General features: G+C 41.8%; 2 protein-coding genes across 2 annotated transcripts in view; one reads left to right on the top strand and one right to left on the bottom strand.

Moving 5' to 3' along the window:
* Positions 1 to 11,016, bottom strand: part of arhgef15b (Rho guanine nucleotide exchange factor 15b) — a 98,973-nt gene extending 87,957 nt beyond the window's left edge. Inside the window, exons 1-3 of the mRNA XM_060938893.1 lie at positions 10,382 to 11,016; positions 10,226 to 10,290; positions 8,938 to 9,371 (exon numbers count right to left, since the gene is read on the bottom strand). Coding sequence (XP_060794876.1) covers positions 8,938 to 9,322 — 385 coding nt within the window. The 5' untranslated portion in view covers positions 9,323 to 9,371; positions 10,226 to 10,290; positions 10,382 to 11,016. The remainder of the gene's footprint in view (positions 1 to 8,937; positions 9,372 to 10,225; positions 10,291 to 10,381) is intronic.
* A 7,890-nt stretch (positions 11,017 to 18,906) lies between these two features.
* Positions 18,907 to 24,174, top strand: part of hdlbpb (high density lipoprotein binding protein b) — a 94,937-nt gene continuing 89,669 nt past the window's right edge. The window contains 1 exon segment of the mRNA XM_060940352.1: positions 18,907 to 18,993. The gene's annotated coding sequence lies outside the window, so the exon portion shown is untranslated.

The raw sequence follows: 24,174 nt of genomic DNA on the forward strand, positions 1-24,174 counted from the left end.
TATAATATACTCAGCATAAACATTTTAAATAGATTCTATATTTTTGGTCCATCCATGACATATTACTAAAGTAGCCTATTTACTGTTGTTGATGTGGGTCACTTGCTGTTAGCCAATTCACTTTCTCGTACCAGGAGAGCTGAAAGGAACGAGTATTATTCCCTACCTTTTTCACCAAGTCAATTTGAGGCGTTGGTCTACCCTGCTCTTTAATTTTTTCCTCGAAAGGAAGACTGGCAAATGGCTTGGCCATTGGCCATTAGCAATGCTTGGCCTCCGTGCACAGCTTTCTTGCTAGCTGACTAGCCCCCTCAAGTTCAAGTTCAGTCACTCAAATAAACGAAATTTCTGGAACTAAGATAGCAAACTTCATCTCATCTCATTATCTCTAGCCGCTTTATCCTGTTCCACAGGGCCGCAGGCAAGCTGGAGCCCATCCCAGCTGACTACGGGCGAAAGGCGGGGTTCACCCTGGACAAGTCGCCAGGTCATCACAGGGCTGACACATAGACACAGACAACCATTCACACTCACATTCACACCTACGCTCAATTTAGAGTCACCAGTTAACCTAACCTGCATGTCTTTGGACTGTGGGGGAAACCGGAGCACCCGGAGGAAACCCACGCGGACACGGGGAGAACATGCAAACTCCACACAGAAAGGCCCTCGCCGGCCACGGGGCTCGAACCCAGGACCTTCTTGCTGTGAGGCGACAGCGCTAACCACTATACCACCGTGCCGCCCAGATAGCAAACTTGACAACACTATATTTACACTTTATTTACAATGAAAATATATACAAACTAAAAAAGCTGGTAGAAACCGTATGTAATAAATGAAATCGAAATGTAAGCTGATCTCTTACAATACACCACAGCACTTGCGAATCCGCATGGGACTGAACTGAGATTCACCGCTGCCTGTCTATATTTGAAACGAGCTGTCAATCAAAGAAAATATCTGGCCGCTTTCACCAATCACCAGTCTCCTCGCGGAAAGCTTTGCCATGTCCCGCCCATGTGAGGCTGGGAGTCCGTGGGCGGGCGTTTTCGCAGTATCTCATTCAACAATATTTCTCATCTCATTATCTGTAGCCGCTTTATCCTGTTCTACAGGGTCGCAGGCGAGCTGGATCCTATCCCAGCTGACTACGGGCGAAAGGCGGGGTTCACCCTGGACAAGTCGCCAGGTCATCACAGGGCTGACACATAGACACAGACAACCATTCACACTCACATTCACACCTACGCTCAATTTAGAGTCACCAGTTAACCTAACCTGCATGTCTTTGGACTGTGGGGGAAACCGGAGCACCCGGAGGAAACCCACGCGGACACGGGGAGAACATGCAAACTCCGCACAGAAAGGCCCTCGCCGGCCCCGGGGCTCGAACCCGGACCTTCTTGCTGTGAGGCGACAGCGCTAACCACTACACCACCGTGCCGCCCCGTTTTCGCAGTATTTGTCCAATAATCGTCTTGCATTTTGAGATTGAAAGCGCAGAGCTCCCAAATGCCATTGAAGTGCACTGAGGCTGGGCTGCATCGCGCTGTCACGAAGGGGAAAAACTCACGCACACATTAGGCGAACTGGGGAAAGTTATAACGGAATGATTTCGCACTGTAGTTGGGTTGAGCACATATATTTCTATGATTCTGGATCTGAAATAGCAATGTTATAAGGTCGGCTATAACATAAGCCTAGTGCAATTCATCCTACACGATGTCCGTCATTTTTAGAGGAGGGTGAGCCTCCCTCGCTGTCTTAGAGCAATCGCCCGTGACTAGTGGATGTAGATAGTACATAGAATGTGCTGCATCAAAGTCCTTCTAAGGCTATACAAGTGTCTCTGGCTGCATGCTCACACAGAACGCTGGTGCGAAACATCTGATAAAAACCCGCCAAACTAACGTCAAACCTGCCCAATTTTTGTCAACCAGCCCAAGCCATTTTTTGCCCACAAAGTAGAATTCAAAACCGGAAACCGCCCAATCTGGCAACACTGACAGAACGTCTGTCTGTGGGTGAAACCATTTCAAAATTCTGGGGGCGGGGTGTGAAATAACAGTAGGTAGAGATGAGATGAGGGCTTAGTATCTCTGTAGATAGATAATTTAATTTCAAAAATGTGTTTTAATAAATAATTATTTTTAAAATAGGGGGGCAACTGGGGTGGCAAGACATATTTTTACAGTGGCAACTGCCACCTTTTGCCACCCCTTAAAACCACGCCTGTTGGGGATCAGTGGCGTAGCCAGGATTTTTTACATGGGGTGGCCAAAGGGGGGCCAAGGATATACAAGGGGTGGCTATGCTGTGACTAAATGGGGTGGGGTGGGGGGGCGGTTCCGGGGGTCCTCACCCGTGAAATTTTGAATTAGCTCAATTTGATTTCCTGTATTCTGATGTATCTGGTGGAATATCTGGTGCCTAACTCATGAACAAAACCCATGTGAGCCAAGAGGTCAGAAATTAATGTATTAATTTATTTATGTAACATAAAGCATCTGCAAAACAAAGAAACCATCCAACTTGTTTACTCTAGTTAAGCATCAGGATTTTAACGATCACTACTAAAATGCAAAAGTAAAAACTTAAAGATCACCTGCCCCAGGCACCTGGGAAGCAGTAAGGATATTAGTCAGGCTTGAATAAAGAGTGCTTTGCTCAGGAAAAGGAAAATACTTGTATACTTAACTCATACATACAACATACGTAAACACTTACAACATGTTGTGATATTGTCCATTGTAAGTACTGTACAAACAATGTGTTGAGTTACAAAATGTGTTTGTGTGTGTGTGTTACACTGATGTAACACATGACATAGATGAGGTGTAGTGCATGAGTGGTGTGTGTGAAAGTATGTGCACTGTATGTAGATATAGATGAGCTGTAGTATATGAATTGTGTGTGTGTGTGTGTGTGTGTGTGTGTGTGTAGATATGTTACATGTAAATACAAAAATGAAGTGCATAGGTTGTGTGTGTGTGAGAGAGAGAGAGAGAGAGAGAGAGAGAGTGTGTTCAGAGTGCATGAGTGTTGCATGTGTTATATGTGAATATAGAAATGTAGTGCATGGGTGGTGTGTGGGTGAGTGTGTGGGTGAGTGTGTGAGAGAGGGGTAGGGGGAGAGTGTGTGTGTGGGGGGGGGTAGGGGGAGTGTGTGTGTGTGTGTGTGTGTGTGTGTGTGTGTGTGTTGAGAGAGTGTATGAGTGTTGTGTATGTATGAGTGTGACAATTATTAATCAATCAATGTGTTCTCCCACCAGTAACACACAACATCTCACACACATTAATATAAACATCACACAACATCTCTATATTTTCTCTCTATCTAGCTCGTATCTATCTATGTGTGCACATAGCACAAATCCCACTGTAGCCGCATATCTATAAAGACGCATATTTATCTATACAGTTGCATGTAAACGAAGGTTTCAGTCACTGAAAATGGATACTTTTGAAAACCCAGGCAAAGTGGAGATTTCTGGAAATTCGGGAGATTTCTGGAACTCTGAATTGTCTGACGACAGAATTGTAACTGTATGTCTACAAAGTGAGAACTTGACGAGAGTATAAGAGATGAATAACTTACATGCCAAATTAATCGCACGTTCACGTAGTTCGTAGGTTGTTGTGTTATCAGACTAGAGCATGACTATCTGATACCACCTGCTGCTTGAATGCGCGAAATGTTTGTGTGCTACGGTAATATGCATCCCCACAGAAACCAAATAGGTGGAACAAAAATCCAGCGGGCGGAACTAACATTTTGTGGGACATATCGGTTTTATAAATTTTATTGTCCGGCCCTGGGGTGGCCAGGGCGGGGCCAAGGCGTGCCCTGGGGTGGCCCCGGCCACCCCGGCCACCCCTTAGCTCTGCCCCTGTTGGGGATCCTTCGGAGCGTGTTGTGTGCGTTTGGGACCCAGTCGTTATGGGAAACACCTGATGCTGATTTGAGTGCAATCAGCACGCGTATACAAGGACGCTGCTTTCACAGAGACTTTGCAAAGTATCCTGTCAGGTATGCAGTGGTAGACGGGTCTAAGTGCAAGAAGAGTGTTTATTAGCAGGTGTGATATTTACAAAAACAAAACACAAACAAAACCAAAAGCAGAGTCACAAACATGGCTAGAAACAAACATGACAGTGATAATGATAATACTTCGCAAAGCCTCAGTGTCCTTATATGCACAGGCTGATTGCGCTCAGATCAGCATCAGGTATTTCCCATAACGACTGGCTCCTGCGAGCGGGCATGGCCGTTTGAGCGCGTGAAGGCGTAACAGTCAAGTGTTTGCCTGCTGTGTGACCACAACTTTTAGCTCACCTGTATATCGCCATGCATCATCACTAAAACGCCTCATTTTCATTGATAATCACAAAGCATTGCGAGCTGGAGTGTGACCGTAGCTTTACCTGTTTAAGTGGCATTTAATGTCCACAAAGCAAGTTAGTTCTTGTTCTCGCTGACATCACAACATATTTCTCCTCCCTAATAGAAGATAACAAAAATAATCCTAGATTCCTATTTAATACTGTAGCAAAATTAACCAGGAATAAGTCCACTATCAACACATGCACACCTGCAGTATGTAGTAGCAACGACTTCATGAATTTTTTAATGACAAAATTGAGAATATCCGACAAAAAATTCAAACTTCTAATTTAAGGTCAGACAATGAAAGTGACCCTGTAGTTAACTATATAACTGTATCAGATCAGCAATTAGAATGTTTTACTCCCCTTAAAGAAACTGAATTACTTTCATTAATCTCTACATCAAAAGCGTCAACTTGCGTACTAGATCCCTTACCTACACGTCTATTCAAACAGATAATGCCTGAAGTAATTGAACCGCTTCTAAAAATAATACATTCTTCTCTTATGATTGGCTATATACCCAAATCCTTTAAACTAGCAGTTATCAAACCCCTGATTAAAAAACCTGACCTTGATCCCTGTCAGCTGTCCAATTATCAGCCAATATCAAACCTCCCCTTTATCTCCAAGATCCTTGAAAAAGCTGTGGCACAGCAGTTATGCTCATATTTACATAGGAATAACATCCATGAAATGTATCAGTCAGGATTTAGACCTCATCATAGCACAGAGACAGCTCTGGTTAAAGTAGTAAACGACCTACTGTTGGCGTCTGATCAGGGCTGTCTCTCGCTGCTTGTGTTGCTTGACCTTAGTGCAGCATTTGATACCATTGATCATTCCATTCTTCTGGATAGACTAGAAAATGTTGTGGGAGTTAAGGGAACGGCCCTCTCCTGGCTCAGCTCTTATTTAACTGATCGCTATCAGTATGTTGATGTAAATGGTGATATTTCTAGACGTACCGAGGTAAAGTTTGGTGTTCCACAAGGTTCTGTCTTGGGTCCACTGCTTTTTTCTCTATATATGTTACCTCTGGGTGATATTATTCGTAAACATTGTATTAGTTTCCACTGTTATGCTGATGACACACAGTTGTATGTCTCTGCAAAACCTGATGAGAGACACCAGCTTAATAGAATTGAGGAATGTGTTAAGGACATTAGACACTGGATGCTTATTAACTTCCTTCTGCTTAACTCTGACAAGACTGAAGTACTTGTACTCGGACCACATGCAGCTAGAAGCAAGTTTTCTGATTCCACAGTAACTCTGGATGGCCTTTCTGTTTCTTCACATGCAGCAGTAAAAGACCTCGGAGTGATTATTGACCCCAGTCTTTCATTCGAAACTCACATTGATAACATCACTCGGATAGCTTTCTTTCATCTCAGAAATATTGCAAAGATAAGAAATTTAATGTCATTGCGTGACGCAGAAAAACTAGTTCATGCTTTCGTTCCCTCCAGGTTGGATTATTGTAATGCCTTACTGTCTGGATGTTCCAATAAGAGCATAAACAAGCTCCAGTTAGTTCAAAATGCAGCAGCAAGAGTCCTTACTAGAACTAGAAAATATGACCCCATCACCCCTGTCTTATCCACACTGCATTGGCTCCCAATCAAATTTTGTATTGATTATAAAATACTACTATTGACCTTTAAAGCACTAAATGGTCTCACACCACAGTACCTGAGCGAACTTCTGCTCCTCTATGACCCGCCACGCCTACTTAGATCAAAAGGTGCAGGCTATCTGCTGGTACCTCGTATAGTGAAAGCTACATCAGGGGGTGGAGCCTTTTCTTACAAAGCCCCACTGTTATGGAACAGCCTTCCAAATAGTGTTCGGGAATCAGACACAGTCTCAGCGTTTAAGTCTCGGCTGAAAACAGGTCTGTTTAGTCAAGCCTTGTGTTAATGGTGTTTATGAGGTAAAGGTGTAGATCTGGAGGATCCTCAGACAGAGTGTTTTGGTAAACTGGGATGTATGGATGCTGTCAGTCCCCACTCGCTTGCTCACTCGAGTTTGTTGACGGTGTAGTGCAGGGGTGTTCAAATTGATCCATAAAGGGCCGTGTGGCTGCAGGTTTTCATTCCAGCCATGCAGCAGCACCCTGATTTGGCTTATTCAATTAACTGACACACCCACCCTTTAATCAAGGGTGGGTGTGGCTGCAAGTATTTGACCGTGTGAAGACAGTTCAGTTGATTGAATGAGCCAAGTCAGGTGTGCTGCTGCATGGCTGGAATGAAAACCTGCAGCCACACGGCCCTTTATGGATCAATCTGAACACCCCTGGTGTAGTGGCTGGCTGCTTTATGTCCCGGGGCTCCCTCATGCCTGTGTTACCTTCTGGCTCTCCCCTTTTAGTTATGCTGTCATAGTTAGTTGCCGGAGTCCCTGCTTGTACTCGGTGCAATATGTATACTGTTCCTACTTATTCAGGTGACATTGGGCATACCTAACAACCTGTGTTTTCTTTCCCTCCCCTCCCCCACCCCAAATCTGTCTCTCTGAGTTACATGGAGTCAACAGGAAATCTTTTGGTGGAGAGGGTGGAGACCTCAACTGGCTATCGTAGCCTGCAGGGAATCGGCCGTCAGACATTCTGTCGCATGTCCCAGACCCGGTGAAATGTCACTGAATTGTCTTGGCCAGCCCTAAGGGTCCCATCTGCATCTCATCATTGCTGAGGAGTGTGCTCCCATCACCCAATCAAGCATCCAGCCAGAGCAGGTCATGATATATTTTTTACCATATTAACATGCCATTGTTGTGTGTTATGCCTGATGTAAAGACTCGTCTCTGCGAGTCTACCACACAGACTTAATACTTGTCATTTTTAGGGCATACCTAACATGTGTTTTCTTTCTCTCTCTCTTCCCCCCCCCAATCTGTCCCTCTGAGTTACATGTTGGTCCTGGGATCGAGATGCTGAACCTCTTCTGCCCCTCGGACCTGCTTGATCCATCCTGCTGCCCTGTGTCTGGTTGGAGTTTTATCGCACCGCTCCTGTGGAGGACGGCCCCATGAGGACAGTTGAAAGTCACACTTGGAAGATGCTCTGGACTCTTACAGTAATGCTTTTATGGCTGAGGACTACAGTTGACTTGCTAACTTTAGGACTGCAGTTATCATGAACAGTTTTGCACTCAAGTTTCCATCAATGAAGAGTTTATAACATCAACGAAACTGACTTCATGTTAAAACTGTTAATGTTATAGTCAGGCTGTCTGTTGTTACCCAAATGAGGATGGGTTCCCTTTTGAGTCTGGTTCCTCTCGAGGTTTCTTCCTCATGTCGTCTGAGGGAGTTTTTCCTTGCCACCGTCACCACAGGCTTCATCATTGGGGATAGATTAGAGCACTCACACCGGAGATGACTTCTGTAAATGCTCAATAAGCATCCTGTCACATCACACGTCCTTCTGCTCGATGCAGAAGTGGCGAGTTTAAGGAACACAGATCATATGACTCAGACAGGTTCCTGGAAGGGGAGTGCACGTAAACAGTGAACTGGACCGGATGGACACCACTGACAGAACATACTGCTCTTTCTGACAGGACAGTTGTTTGCTCATCTGTTGGGCTTTTTTTTTTTTATTACTCATCACTACATTATACATTGAAGTATTTTATATTTTTTGTATTATATTTTTATCCATAGTTCTTCACCTGTCTTTCTGCTGCTGCAAACCCCCAAATGTTCCCGGCCTGGGGACCAATAAAGTCTTATTTTATCTTTATATACACACAAGTGTGAGGATCTGAGTGACTCTGATGAGGGCCAGATAGTGAGATGACTGGCTCTGAACATCTCCAAAATGGCCCATCCTGTGGGCTGTTCCCGGTATGCAGTGGTTAGTACCAAACAAAAGTGGTCCAAGGATCCAAAAGACAACCGGTGAACTGGTGACAGGGTCATGGGTGTCGAAGGCTCATTGATTCACACCAGGCACGAAGGCTAGCACATATGGTCCAATCCCACAGAAGAGCTACTGGAACACAAACTGCTGAAAAAGTGAATGCTGGCTAAAACAGAAAAGTGTCAGCAGTAACTTTTTCAGCAGTTTGTGCTACAGTAGCTCTTCTGTGGGACTGGAACATAAGAGCTAGCCTTCATGCCCCATGAACATCAGTGAGCCTTCGACACCCATGACCCTGTCGCCGGTTGTCCTTTGGATCCTTGGACCACTTTTGTTCGGTACTAACCACTGCATACCGGGAACACCCCACAGGATGGGCCATTTTGGAGATGTTCAGACCCAGTCATCTCACCATCACTATCTGGCCCTCGTCAGAGTCGCTCAGATCCTCACACTCGCCCATTTTTCCTGCTTCCAACACATCAACTTCAAGAACTGACTGTTCTCCTGCTGCCTAATAAACCCCGCCCCTCGACAGGTGCCACTGTAATGAGATCATCAATGATATTCACTTCTTCACCTGTCAGTGGGTTTAATGTTATGACTGATTGGTGTGTATATATCTATATACTCTGTGTGTGTGTGTGTGTGTGTGTGCGCGCGTGTTAGAGCTCTACCTGATCGTCGGCCATCCGTAAAGTCACACGAGACATTCTGCTCGGCGTCCTTCCTCTGTGACTGGCGTCGTTTCAGGGGCAACGGTGGTGCCTGCTCAGCCCTGACCTGAGGAGGACTCCTGACGTTTGGCTTGGGTTTGACCGTAGGTGGAGGTTTCGGCTTCTTTTGACATCCCGTTTCAGTAGCAGGACCTGCAGCAGGAGGCTGATCATCATGGTGGTTGAACTTGCTGACTATCTCATGGACTTTCCCACTGTTTTTATTTAACATGTCCTTGTCCGCCAGAGGTGTGTGTGAGGTATTTGCGCCAGGTTTTGAGGGGATTTGGGGTTTCTGTTTAAGCTCAGGTTTTGGGGGAGGTCGCGTAGCTTCCGGAGTTGACATGTTTGTACAAGCCAGTATGGAAGGTCACTCAGCGTTTACCAGCTTCATCCTACAGGAAAAAGATGTTTCAGTGACGGATATGATGTTTAAAGATGACAGGAAATGTTTATACTGTGAATTACTCATGAGTGGCAAGAATACAAAAAGAAAAAAAAAAATGAATCAAACAATTTTTCCTGGCTCTATTAATCAATAAGATCATGTTTCAGCCATTATTTCCCACCTCAAACATTCTGTTTCATTCATAAACCCACCCAGGTGCCATTACTTCTGGTAATAAAGTGATAAATTGCTCCATGTCTTACTGTTATTGTAGGAAAATAATAAATGGTGTGATGAAGTAGAGTTGCTCTTCCCACCCACGAGTGTTATCTGACTCCATAAGTATTGGCAACTTATCTACTTGGCTCCATAAGTATTGTCACCCTGTCTAGCCAACTCCATAAGTATTGGCACCCTGTCTGCCGATCAGTCAACTAATATAAAAATCTTAGTCAATAAAGATACATCTTCTATAAAATGATTTTTAGTTCACATACAAATAATTTTAGTACTTATCCACTCGTTCTTCAAATTAGTTGTATCGTAGCCACAGCAGACAGACACACACACACACACACACACACACATATATCTATAAATTTGTGAAGGCTAAGAATCTTAACACAAAATGCAAAACAAAACGTTGAAACTTCAATCTGCAAATTGATAATCTTAAAAAAAAAAAACACCGCCTAAAAGTAGCCCAATTATGCAGCACCTGGCAATATCGAATTCACGTTTAGACATTTAGTGTTAGTTCAACTTTATGATAAAGCCGTCATCATCATCACCATAAACAACATGCGGAAAGAACAATCCAGAAATAATCCGCACGCTTGCAAAGATTTATCTTGCACTCACCCGAGCCCTGAGATACTTTACAGAGATGAAAAGACTCCGTGTAAACCCAAAGCACTTATTACTGGCTTGAAAAAAAAAAAAAGTATCAAATGACAATGACACGATGCACCGATATCAAAGCAGGTTGTACAGAACATCTCAACATTTTCAACTCACAGGTTCTTAAGGTTTTCAAGGGGAAAAGGGTGTTTCACCGTTGGCTTCCTATAGCCGTAGTGCAGAGGCTTGTAGAGCTGAACTTTGGCTCTGTTCCTGTTCTGTTTGACTCATTTCTCAAACACACTCGGCGAGTCTGACGAGTTCTCATACACATTCCAGAGTCACACTTTTGTCCTGACTGTACACATTTTCAAAACAATGCTAAAAAAAAAATTTACAGAAAGAATGCTTTACAAAACTCTTTTCTCCATAATCCAACTTCTTCTACTGGTTTTTCATTCGACAGCATGATCAAACACCTGAAACCTCTTTTATTACCACTTCACTATTCTGTATTCTGAGACGTCATACACAACCACTCCCTAATCCATTTCTCCGAAAGCAAGCTCACTTTCAAATCTTCCTGTTGCAAATTTTATGATTAACTTCCATCATAGAAATGTTTATCCAGTGCGACCTGTGACAGTGACCTCCACAATTACTGGCTACTCTACTGTAAAGATCAGGAAAAGGGTTAGAAAAAAAAATCCACCTTTTGGTGAAGTCACTTCATCTCACACTGAAAAAATGAGAAAAAGCCGACCTTTAACTGAAATAAATTTATTCAGAGAAAAACAAATCCCTCATCAAGAAAATTATTTTCAACAAAAACATGTCTCACTATTATTGGCCCCCCGGAAATGATAGTAAACACAATGTACCTGAAGCGTGTTTCCATTTAAATTGTCCATGTGTGAGTTGATTGGAGTGTGTAGGAACTTTCCAGCTGTAATCCATGACTTCCTGATGAACTGGGGAACAAATATGAGGCGACACAGAGGCCAAATTCCCTCAACATCACCATGGGAACGATCAGAGACACACAAACCCAATGAGGGAGAAGTGTGTTGACCTTCATAAGTCAGGGAATGGGGATAAAAACACCTCACCTGAAAATGTCCATTTCTACTGTTAGGGCAAAAATAAAAAAGTGGACACCAACTGGAACTGTTCCACACTCACCTGGAAGAGGAGCCGAGTTTATTTTACCCCACGGACAGTGAGGAGGGTAAGAGAGGCAAAACATCCCCAAGAGTCACTGCTGGTGAATTACAAGAAAAAGTCAAATCTTGGGGTTTCCGAGTCTCCAAAACCCCCATCAGACTCCACCTCCATGCCAACAGATTATTTGGAAGGTTCCAGAAAAAAACTCTTTTCTGTCAGTTAACCCCAAACGTAAGCACCTGAAGTTTGTGAAACGCGACGACAACTTTGACTGGAACCGTGTTCTCTGGTCTGATGGAACAGAAATGGAGCTTTTTAGTGATAAACACTCGCGGTGGGTTTGGAGTAAACAGAAGGACGGCTATAATGAAAAGAACCCGATCCCAACTGTAAAATATGGTGGAGGTTCTGTGATGTTTTGGGGCTGTTTTTCCTCCAAAGGCCCTGAAACCTTGTTAGGGTCCATGACATCATGGACTCCATGAAACACCAGGACACTTTAAATCAGAATCTGGCTCCTCTGACAGGAAACTAAAAGCGGGTCGTCATTGGATCTTCCCTGGTGCAAATCCTACACAGGATCCTGTAGGATCCTGTAAGATCCTGTAGGATCCTATAGGATCTTATTTAGGAATGGGATCCTGAATAGGATCCTACATAGGAACAGGATCCTATTTAAGATCCTGAATAGGATCCTATGTAGAAATAGGATCCTGCACAGGATTACATTCCTATTTAAGATCCTAAGTAGAAATAGGATCCTATATAAGATCCTGTGCAGGATCCTAAATAGGATCCTAGAAGGAGCCAAAATCTTGGAAGTGATAGGATCTTGAACAGGATCCTGTATAAGATCTTGAAAAAGTATCAGGATCCTGTAAAAGATCCTAAGTAGGATCCTGAATAAGATCCTAGCTCATATGCTTCAGGATCCTAAGTAGGATCTTGTAGGATCTTAAACAAGATCTTGAGTGGGATCCTGAATAAGATCCTAACTCAAATGCTTCAGGATCCTGAGTATGATCTTGTAGGATCTTAAACAAGATCTTGAGTAGGATCCCGAATGAGATCCTAACTCGAATGCTTCAGGATCCTGAGTAGGATCTTGTAGGATCTTAAACAAGATCTTGAACAGGATCCTGAATAAGATCTTAACTGGATACCGACAGGATCCTGAGTAGGATCTTAAACAAGATCTTGAACAGAATCCTGAATAAGATCCTAACTCAATTGCAGCAGGATCCTGTGTAGGATCTTGTAGGATCTTAAACAAGATCTTGAACAGGATCCTAACTGGATACCAACAGGATCCTGGGTATGTTCTTGTAGGATCTTAACAAGATCCTAAATAGGATCCTGAATAAGATCCTAACTGGATACCAACAGGATCCTGAGTAGGTTCTTGCCGAACGAATTCCCAATACTCTGATTCAGCAAATTCGGGGTAGCATGGAAACAAGGCTTGCTAGCCCTAAATTCTTGAATAGATAGTGCATTTAAAGTTTTTTTTGCGAGGTTTTTTTAAACTTAAATAAATATCCTTCTGTAAAAGAGCAGAAGAGGGCTCACACATTCTATGTGATTTAGGGTTTAAATATAGCTAAATATGATGACCTTTATTTCAACAAACCATAATAATGTGAATATGGAAGACAATTTTAACTATTCCATGATAATATTTCAGAGTTACAGTTTTCATTAGTTTGCTTGAATAAAGTTATAAAGAGCAGTGTTCCATATTTATTCAACTATGAAACCTAGTACAATCAACAGCATGTTTGGTTGAAAAATAACCTTCATAATAATGTGATTCATCTAAAAGTATGCATATACCTGGGTCACAGCTGTTCTTTATGAAAATGAATGTAAGCACCCTCTTAAATGTTGATTAAAACAATAATGGCTATTCAGAACACCATTTGAATAGGCTTTACTTGTTTAACCTTTTCTACCAAAAAAGAAGTCAGGTCTTACAATATGGTTAATTAATCATGTTGATAACTCTTCAAGGTGGAAGAAACATAGCCATCAATACCATCAACATCATCCTGGTACACACATACAAGTTTGGCTTCTATAGCAGAACATTTGATGAGTTTCAGTCTTCTGCCCTGGTGCAAATCCTGGCCAGGATCCTAGCAGGATCTTACCAGGATCCTAACCAGGATCTTGTACAGGATCTGAAATATAATTCTAAAGGATCTTGTCCAAGGTCCTACAGGATCCTGTACAAGATCCTGTAGGATCCTATTCAAGATCCTGTAGGATGTTGTAGGATCCTGTTCAAGATCCTGTAAGATACTGTAGGATCCTTCACAAAATCCTGTAGGATCTTACCATGATCCTACAGGATCCTGTACAAGATCCTGGTTAGGATCCTAAAGGATCTTGTCCAAGATCCTACAGGATCCTGTTCAAGATCCTGTAGGATCCTATAGGATCCTACAGGATCTTGTACAGGATTCTGTAGGATCTTGGACAAGATCCTTTAGGATTATATTTCAGATCCTGGTAAGATCCTGCTAGGATCCTGGCCAGGATTTGCACCAGGGTTCCAGCAGGACAATGATCCGAAGCATCTGTCCAAATCAACACTAAAATGGTTCACTGAGAATCACAGAATCGAGCTTCTGCCCTGAACATCTCAGTCCCCTGAGCTGAACCCCAGTGAAACCCTGTGGGCGGAGCTGAAGAGGAGAGAGAGCACAAGAGAGGGTCGAGACCCTGGATGATCTGGAGAGACTGTGTAAAGAGGAATGGGCTCAATGCCCCGCTCCGGATCTCCAACCTTATAAAATGTCAGAGGAGAGACTCTGTACTGTTTTACTGACGGGGGGTGTTACAAAGTATTAAATGCAGGAGTGCCAATAATAATGGACGGCACCGTGTATACATCAGTCACTTCTCTCATCCCATGCTGCTCACTGCTATCAAATACACCCTCAGTATCATCTTTTATATTTTTTTGCAGCCGGTGGAAAAAAAAGAGTCACTGGAAATTCCACCACCTTTGATTTAGGTGTCAATTTGCATGGAGGTCTGGTCCTATAATTTTACAGGAATTTAAATCATTGCATGGTATAATAATGTTACCATGGAAACTCCTGAAGATGTCGGAACAGTTACAGCTTTACCTCTGGCGACTCCTTCCATAATGTTCTACAAACATCTTTATCCTTACAGAAAACCTCACCATACCAAAGGTTACACCCATTTTTCTTTGTGAAACAACATTTTTTAACATACAGTCCTGTGCAAAAGTCTTAGGCACATATAAAGAAATGCTGTCGACCAAAAATGGCTTAAAATAATGAAATGGAATGTTTCAACATTAAAAAATACTATAAACAGTAATCAGTGAGCCATAATAAATGAAACAGAGTCAGTATTTGGTGTGAGACGACCCTTTGCTTTAAAATAAATCCGTCTCAGGTCCAGTGAGGTCAGTTTTATGTGGAAATTATCTGTAGGTTTTCCTGAGCATCTTACAGAACCAGCCACAGTTCTTCTGGACACTTTGACTGTCACACTCACTTCTTCATTTTACACCAAAACCCAGCAGCCTTCATTATGCTTTCTTTTTTCATCTGAAAAGTGTCTCTGATGGAATATACTGCTCAGATACAAACTTTTTTTTTTCTGTAACATTTAATTTTTTGCTGGAAAACAAAACACTTGGACTCTAAAATGTTTTTGTACTGACTCAATAATGTAGAAGTCATAAAATAGAAATCTATAACAAAGTTTATATGGAAAAAACAATAGGGGACTGAAGACTTTTGCACAGTGTTATATATGTAGCTACAGTATGTTTATTATTTTTCCATCATACAAATCCCTGTGAATGAGCTGTTACTATAGCAACAATGATGTATTGGTGCATTAAATACTGTGTACCTGTGATTTAATCATCATTATTATTATTACAATGATGATGATGTAATGAATTTTCACACTGCTTTAAACTGAGAGTCTGTTATTACTTCAGTCATGGCACCTTTTTTAACTGTACATTAATGCAAAATGTATCTTTACTGCATGATGCAGTATATATATACACTTATGTTTGCATAATTTTGGATATAATTCTGAACCCTAAACATCGTTGGATTACTTGACTGGGATAAAATTCTCCTGTATTACAGTAACACACACCGAAATGTTTTTCTTTTTATTATATCACAGACATAAAAGGTCAACTGAATGGTGCTGTTCCAACATTTTTGAACAACTTAGGACTCCCAGTAGTGTATCTAAATTACAAATTAACCCTTGCACAGAAGGACAGTGACAATATATTTCAGTCTCTTCCCACTAGTGTCCAATACATCGGGGATTTTTGCCTCCATAGATGCCATTAGCTATAAAATTAATTTCTTGGACCGCTTTAAAAATCACTGTGATCAAACTAGTCAGATATCAGGCTTGTTATTTAAATGTGTACGATAATAAGAACGATATTTTGGCTAATTATTTTAGACATAGAATACATTTTTATTCCTAAATTTTCAAGTTGATATTTCTAGATCTTTAAGTTAATGGTCTTTAGATTAAACTAATAACTTTAAAAACTCTGTAATAAATCCAACAATGGTGGGTTTTTAAGCCTGGGAGCAAACTAAAATAATAATAATAATAATAATAATAATAATAATAATAATAATCCCAGCTCCATCAGGATCACTGTAAGAACCTGTTTCATCAGCAGTGATCTCCTGTGGGTTATTTATGAGTTGGTTGAAGGTAAAAATGAATGTTCTGGACACGTTCCAGCTGAAAGCTGTTCGGATTGAGCTGCGATTTCTAAAGACTGGCATAATTATGATTAATTATTCATGTTTATGTTTTAAAGACGTTTGAAAATAATTGCTGATGTGTAATCTATTGATTGTATGAGGCACAAAGTAAAAAAACAAACAAACAAACAAAAAAAAACACTGCTGATGGTATTGACAAGTGATGTTTTTGTGCAAAGCAATAATAATAATAATAATAATAATAATAATGTGTGTTCACTGCTTACTGTTGCATATCCGCATTAAATGCTCTTGACTGAAAGAAAGCGGCTTCAGACACTGATGTACCTGCGGGCTTTGAACTCACCTCTGTGGATCCTCGCGCCGCTGTGGGCTTTAAACTCACACCCTTTTCTCCATCATGTCGACACGCTGTTTGTTTGAATCCTGGAGCTGCAGATGTAATCCGGGTCGGATCTGTTGTCGGTGATGGCAGTGAGGAGGATGTGCTCTTTGTTTTCCTGCCGGTGTGTGTGTGCGCGTTTTCTCCCCCACAATCACACACACACACTCCCCGCATTAGAATACCCCGCCCCTCTCTTCTAACCACGCCCGTGGCTCATCTGACCACGCCTTTCCCTTTCTCTTTCCCCGCCTCCACCTCTTTCTCTGTGTGTGTGTGATTGAGAGAGAGGTGTGTGTGTGAGTGATTGAGAGAGAGGTGTGAGAGTGTGTGTGATTGAGAGAGAGGTGTGTGTGTGAGTGATTGAGAGAGAGGTGTGAGAGTGTGTGTGATTGAGAGAGAGGTGTGTGTGTGAGTGAGAGAGAGGTGTGAGAGTGTGTATGAGAGGTGTGAGAGTGTGAGTGATTGAGAGAGAGGTGTGAGAGTGTGTATGAGTGGTGTGAGAGTGTGAGTGATTGAGAGAGAGGTGTGTGTGAGTGATTGAGAGAGAGGTGTGAGAGTGTGTGTGATTGAGAGAGAGGTGTGTGTGTGTGAGTGAGAGAGAGGTGTGAGAGTGTGTATGAGAGGTGTGAGAGTGTGAGTGATTGAGAGAGAGGTGTGAGAGTGTGTATGAGTGGTGTGAGAGTGTGAGTGATTGAGAGAGAGGTGTGAGAGTGTGAGTGATTGAGAGAGAGGTGTGAGAGTGTGTGTGATTGAGAGAGAGGTGTGTGTGTGTGAGTGAGAGAGAGGTGTGAGAGTGTGTATGAGAGGTGTGAGAGTGTGAGTGATTGAGAGAGAGGTGTGAGAGTGTGTATGAGTGGTGTGAGAGTGTGATCGCTGGTGTTGTGGCGGAACTAAAGTAAATCTCACATCTTCCCGGTTCGTTTAAAGGAAACTATTCCTCATCACCATGTAATCACATGACTCCTGGGGAAATTCACACAATACAATAGAATTCAGCTAAAGGAGGAATTTTTAACCCTATCAACTGGAGAAGAGCCTGGCTCCTCCCTTTTTAATACTGTATGACTAATGAAGTAAAACAATAAATTTTAAGTTAATACTGTTTACCGTGTAAACTATAATTATTGGGGTGTAAACCTCAGGCTTTCACGTGATTCAATGACTTTGCTTCATAAGCTAATTATTACATTTTATGATACCAACAAATCAGCCACGAGACTATTTGTGATGATACTGCCGAATCTGCTACGAGACTATTTTTGATGATATCGTTGAATCTGCTACGATATTCTTTGTGATGATACTGCCGAATCTGCTACGATATTCTTTGTGATGATACTGCCGAATCTGCTACGACACTGTTTGGTGCTACCACTGAAACTGCTGTGCTACTATTTTGTTTTATAATGCAATGATGAAACTCTTGAAGATGGCCTCAGACCAACATGTGTCTCACACTGGGCTAAGCAGGTCACTAGTCTAATGTTAATTCACGAATGATGTTGCAAACCTGAATATCTTGAACTCTCTAATTGTAGGTGATATTAACGTTCTGAAAGGAAAATATTATTTTATTTAACAAGGTTTCAGTTGTCCAGATCCAAATTATACGTTAAAAGGCGTCACTTCCGGAGAAAATCACATCCGGAAGCAATGTGACGCCATCACTGTAGTACTGAAAGCAAGATTGTTATTAATGCCATGGCTCCCCCTAGTGGGAGCATCGTCTGTTGCACCCTTTTGTCAATGCCCAACAATCTTGTTGGTTTACATTCAAGTTTTATTTTTATTTTCTGAAACAGTATCGTGTTTTGTTTTGCTTTGAAACGATGAAGCCCAGAAAACAATTTTTTTTAAACTTGATTTAGAGACACAGATATTCAGCCACTGTGAACTGTCTCATGTCAGATAAATAACACTTTTATTATCTAATTCATAATTTATTTAATTATTTAAATATGATGCATGATTAATTAGATAAGGAAACGCTTCATTTTTCATTTTATTTCATAAATATTAAATTCTCAAATGTACAAATATTAAGTACAAAAAATTAAATCACTCCGTAAATGAATTAATAGAAAATTAACAAATTTAAAACATGATATACTCACATAAAAGCATTATATAGGAATCAATGTAATGCTTTTATATATAATAATGCTTATATATAAAATAATACTTATATAATACTTCAGTAACTGTATTAATGTGATTAAAGAGTGAATAAGTTACGGAATAAATTAATTAAATACATTTCACAAACAAACAGAGAAAGAAACAAACAAAACCCACAAAAGAAGAAAGTAAAACTCTGACGGGGGAAAGAAAAAGAATCGGATTTCAGGATTGAATCGCTACTCGATTCTTATGAACCGTCGTTTGAAGAGCCGACTCTCGGCGTAGTGAATCATTTTCAGTGTTTACACTGTCAGCTGTCAAAAAACCGAAACAGGCGATTCTTCATCTTCTCGTCTTACCAGGTTAGCTAAGAATTCCTGTTTTATAAATAATTATACAATTAAACACAGAGAATATTTGGGGTTTTCAGTTTAATCGGTAAATCAGTTCTGGAAGAAAACGACTATAGTGGCAGCGCGTGAGCACTCGAGCTGTTGCTATGCTGCTAGCTGTGCTGTGCTAAGCTAAGCTAAGCTAAGCTAGTCGGTGCGTGTGTATGCGCGTGCGCGCTCTTTTACTTTTACACAGTACCAACTTTAACAAACTGTTTTTAAACACTTGTTTTTTTTAAATCCACAAAACACCCTCTTTTTAATTTAAATCCTATCGCTTAATTGTTTTAAGGCTTCTTAGCTGCTCACCTAGTGACGCTTTAGCATATCACTGTTCTATCTGTGATTAAAACATTATTTATTTAAAAACAAAGCGCTCCTCTCCTTCACTGTAATAAAGGAGCGTCTCTGCCATTGGATTGCTGATCATTTTAGAATTATTGTATCGTACAAAAACTTAACCATTCTCGTATGAAAATGAGGCTCTTTTGATTGAGCACGCATAAATTTACATACATGCATACAGAAATCCCCCCTCCCCCAAAAATCATTCTTTGGATTATTATTTTTTTTTAAATATTGATTTCACTTTGAAAATACTCCTGCGAGGGAGACTTTTTCAAAAAATATTGTTGGATAATTATTCCTTTATAATTTAATCATCCATTAACATTTAAAACAAAAATGTTTATGCAACAGTATGCGAAACGCCTGGAACAGTTTCCCCTGCAGAGGACATGGTTTGCAGTAGAAAAAACATTTTCAGTAATTATCTGAATATTTCTGAATAAAAGGTCAATATCATCGAGAGCTATAGCATGCAAGACTTTTTTTGCATAATATTGTTGTTTAAAAGAGCAATAATTTTACACAAATTAGAGTATAGCAAGGTAACAGCACAGGTTTAAACCATTTGTGCTGATGAGGTTTTGTGGAAACATGATCGTTTCTCTGCGGAAACAAGCTCCAATATAAGACTGCACCATTGTGAAGTGGGCGGAGCTTAAATTGTTCTTCAAAACTTAAGATAATACGGTGGCCGTGAGTGAACACACACACACACACACACACTGCTGCTAGGTGCACTTGCACCTATGGAGCACTTGCATGTGACGTCACAGCCGATCCAGATTGTGACAGACGCCATCTTGTTGGTCAAACGCCATATTCCGCCTTCTACTTCTGCTTTTACTTCTACCTTTTCTTCTGGAAAACCCTACTATATACAATTCTACTACAACGGCTGCGGCTACAAGCTCTCCCTACCTGTGCACGGTTTTTATGTTTTTTGTGTGTATTTTTGCGTGTTGTTCGTCTGTACCGGACTTCAATATCCACTACAACCGTATGGACTTACTGGACATTGGTTTCCAGCAGAAAATGACGGTTTGTAGTGATTTCCATCGCGTGCACAACATTCCGGACGAGATAGCGAGACCAGCGGGGTCTCCGTGGATTGTTATCGGAAGCAAAGCGAAGGAGGCGGCACCGGGAGCAGAAGCAAAAGCCAGGCTGCAGGCAGAGCCGGCCTGTTGACTAAGCTCAGAAAACAGCCACTCAAACCTCCACTGCCAAGCCTCTACCTCTCCAACGCCAGATCCATGTAAACAAGACGGACGATTTGGAATTACAGCTGGAATTACCTTATTCTATTCTATAATCGTCTGGTCAGTGCTATACTCAATACTTAAGTGACTTACCCATCCAATGAGGATTATTTTCTTGTTTACAAGATGGAACATCTGAGTCGCTGACAAATCCTGAATTTCTGTAAAGATAACTGTCCAGAGATTTATAAGCACGCAGTGCTTCACCACTGAACAGCGAGGGAAAGTTAATGAGGTAATTATACACATCTGGGTATTCCGCTGGCAGTTCAAAATCCGGTCGTGAAAACTCCGTCCGGTAAGCCATAAGGGTCGCTAATCTGTAGATCGTTTATTTTAGACATATATCTAGTTATCTGTTCATTAGAAAAATGAGCCGTGTAGTCCGTTGGTTGAAATTGATCCATTCTGTACACGAGTGCAGCAGTATTCAGCGGTGTTTTTGACCGACAAGATGGCGGTTGTGTACTTTCCAGTCACGTGACTGCAAGATCTCTATGTTTATTACATGTCACCTTAAAGCAATGACATCATACTTTTTTAAGGAGGATGATTTTCCCTTTCAGAAAATTGCTAATTCTGTTTTTCTGGTTTTGTTTTCTTTTGTTTTTTCCGTTTTCTGTAATCAGAGATATGAAAATGTTTCCATGTCCCGATGATACACAGCAAAATCCCCAGTGTTGAATTAACACCCAGAGTGTTGATTTAACACCCTACTGTGTTTATATAGGTCCAATTGGACACAAATTAACTCTGAAAGTGTTAATTCAACACTGAGGAATTTGCTGTGTACAGTTTTGGAGTTCTGAGATCCATAAAAACAAAACTTGGCCAATATTTTTTTGTTTAATTTCTACATAATTATAGACTTTCGGGTTCAAATTGGGAGAGTGAGAGAAAGAAGGCGAAGAAATGTCCAGTATCACCTCCACTAAAAGACTTTAAAATGAAATAAAAGGCATCATGTCATTAGGGCTCGACATTAACTTTTTAATCTAGTAATATTTTCCACTCATCCTGACTTTAACCTTTTTATTCCTCTGTATTTACTCGTTCAATAATAGGAAAGTTATTCACAAAGTTTACCAAAAAGTAGGTATAGTTACGATCATCATTATACTTTAATGATTTATAATTTTTCCAATAAAACTCAAACTTTAACTATGACCTTGGGTGGGGTGGGGGCGATGGAGAGCAGGGAACACACAGTAGGAAGTGACTTTTGTTTATTTGAGCAAGACAGATTTTTATCTCATCTCATTATCTGTAGCCGCTTTATCCTGTTCTACAGGGTCGCAGGCGGGCTGGAGCCTATCCCAGCTGACTACGGGTGAAAGGCGGGGTTCACCCTGGACAAGTCGCCAGGTCATCACAGGGCTGACACATAGACACAGACAACCATTCACACTCACATTCACACCTACGCTCAATTTAGAGTCACCAGTTAACCTAACCTGCATGTCTTTGGACTGTGGGGGAAACCGGAGCACCTGGAGGAAACCCACGCGGACACGGGGAGAACATGCAAACTCCGCACAGAAAGGCCCTCGCCGGCCACGGGGCTCGAACCCGGACCTTCTTGCTGTGAGGCGACAGCGCTAACCACGACACCACCGTGCTGCCCACAGATTTTTATCTAGAAGATATTTTTTTATCTTGTCAACCTGCCTGTGAAGCTGTTCTGCGGCCTGTACCGGTTATTTTATTTTCTCATAGATCAACACACTTGAAATGAAGGAACCCTGCAGCATTGAGAAATTTGCATAATTTGGTAAACATTGATTGTTTGACTTCCGCTGCTGATGAATCTGTGAAGAAACTGCTTCGTCTGGGTTTATTCAACACCAGATCAGTTATCAACAAGGCTTTGTTTGTTAAGGACTGTTTTGTTGATCACGAACTGGATTTACAGTCAAGCCGGAAAGTCTGCACACCCCTTTCACCTTCTCCACGTTTTATTACGTTACAGACTGATTCTACAATAGACTGAGTTCATTTTTTGTCACAAAATTCTACACAAATAGCCCATAATGACAAAGTGAAAGCAGGTTTTTAGACATTTGTGCTAATTTATTAAAAATCAAAATATCATATGTACACAAGTGTGCACACCCTTTGATATGACACCCAAAAGTGAGCTGAGGTGCATTTTGTTTCCACTGATACTGCTTGAGATGTTTCTACAACTTAATTGGAGTCCACCTGTGGTAAATTCAATTGATTGGACATGATTGGGGATTGCCAACACCTGCCTATAAGCTCCCACAGTTGACAGTGCATGTCAGAGCAAACTCCAAGCCATGGGGTCAAAGGAATTATTTGCAGACTTCAGAAACAGGATGGTGTCAAGGCATAGATTTGGAGAAAGGTACAGAAAAATTGCTGCTGCTTTACAGGTCCCAAAGAGCACAGTGGCCACCATCATTCGTAAATGGAAGAAGTTTGGAACCGCCAATAATCTTCCTAGACCTGGTCGCCCGGCCAAACTGAGCAATCAGGGAAGACGGGCCTTGGCCAGGGAGGTGAGCAGGAACCCGAGGGTCACTCTGACAGAGCTCCGGCGTATTCTTGTGGAGATGGGAGAACCTTTCGGAAGACCAACCATCCAGGCAGCACTCCACACATCAGGCCTTTATGGTAGAGTGACCAGACGGAAGCCGCTCCTTAATAAAAGGCACATGACAGCCCACTTGGAGTCTGCCAAAAGGCACCTAGAGGACTCTCAAATCATGAGAAACAAGATTCTCTGGTCTGATAAAACCAAAATTGAACTTTTTGGCCTGAATACCAAATGACATGTCTGGAGGAAACCAGGCACCGCTCATCACCTGGCTAATGCCATCCCTACAGTGAAGCATGGTGATGGCAGCATCATGATGTGGGGATGTTTTTCAGCAGCGGGAATGGGGCAACTAGACCTGATAGAGGGAAAGATGAATGCAGTTAAGTACACTAAGATCCTTGAAGAAAACCTGCTCCAGAGCGCTCTGGACCTCAGACTGGGGCGAAGGTTTACCTTCCAACATGACGACCTGAAGCACACAGCCAAGAGAACAAAGGAGTGGCTTCGGAGAAAGCCTGTGAATGTCCTTGAGTGGCCCAACCAGAGCCCAGACCTGAATCCAATTGAACATCTGTGGAAGGAGCTGAAAATGTAATCTAATAACCTATTTTTGTCAGTAAAATAAAATTGCATACCGTAAAATACCAAATAATAGCCCGGGCGATTATTTGTCTCAATCATGTAAGAGACCCGGCGCGTATTAGAGACTAGGCGGCTATTTGGAACAGGCGATTAATTCCTTCTTCACAAACACCTTCCCCTCCTTGAACTGCCACCTTATTGTGGTGGAGGGGTTTGTGTGCTTGAATGATCCTAGGAGCTATGTTGTCGGGGGCATTATGCCCCTGTCAGGGTTTCCCAAGGCAGACAGGTCCTAGGTGACAGGCCAGACTAAGAGCAGTTCACCAAAACCCCTATGGAGAAAAATCCGAGGACCGTGACGTCGCCCGGGATGACGCAGCCGGGGCCCCACCCTGGAGC

Source organism: Neoarius graeffei, chromosome 14 (assembly GCF_027579695.1).
Source record: "Neoarius graeffei isolate fNeoGra1 chromosome 14, fNeoGra1.pri, whole genome shotgun sequence".
Classification (NCBI taxonomy): Eukaryota; Metazoa; Chordata; class Actinopteri; order Siluriformes; family Ariidae; genus Neoarius; species Neoarius graeffei.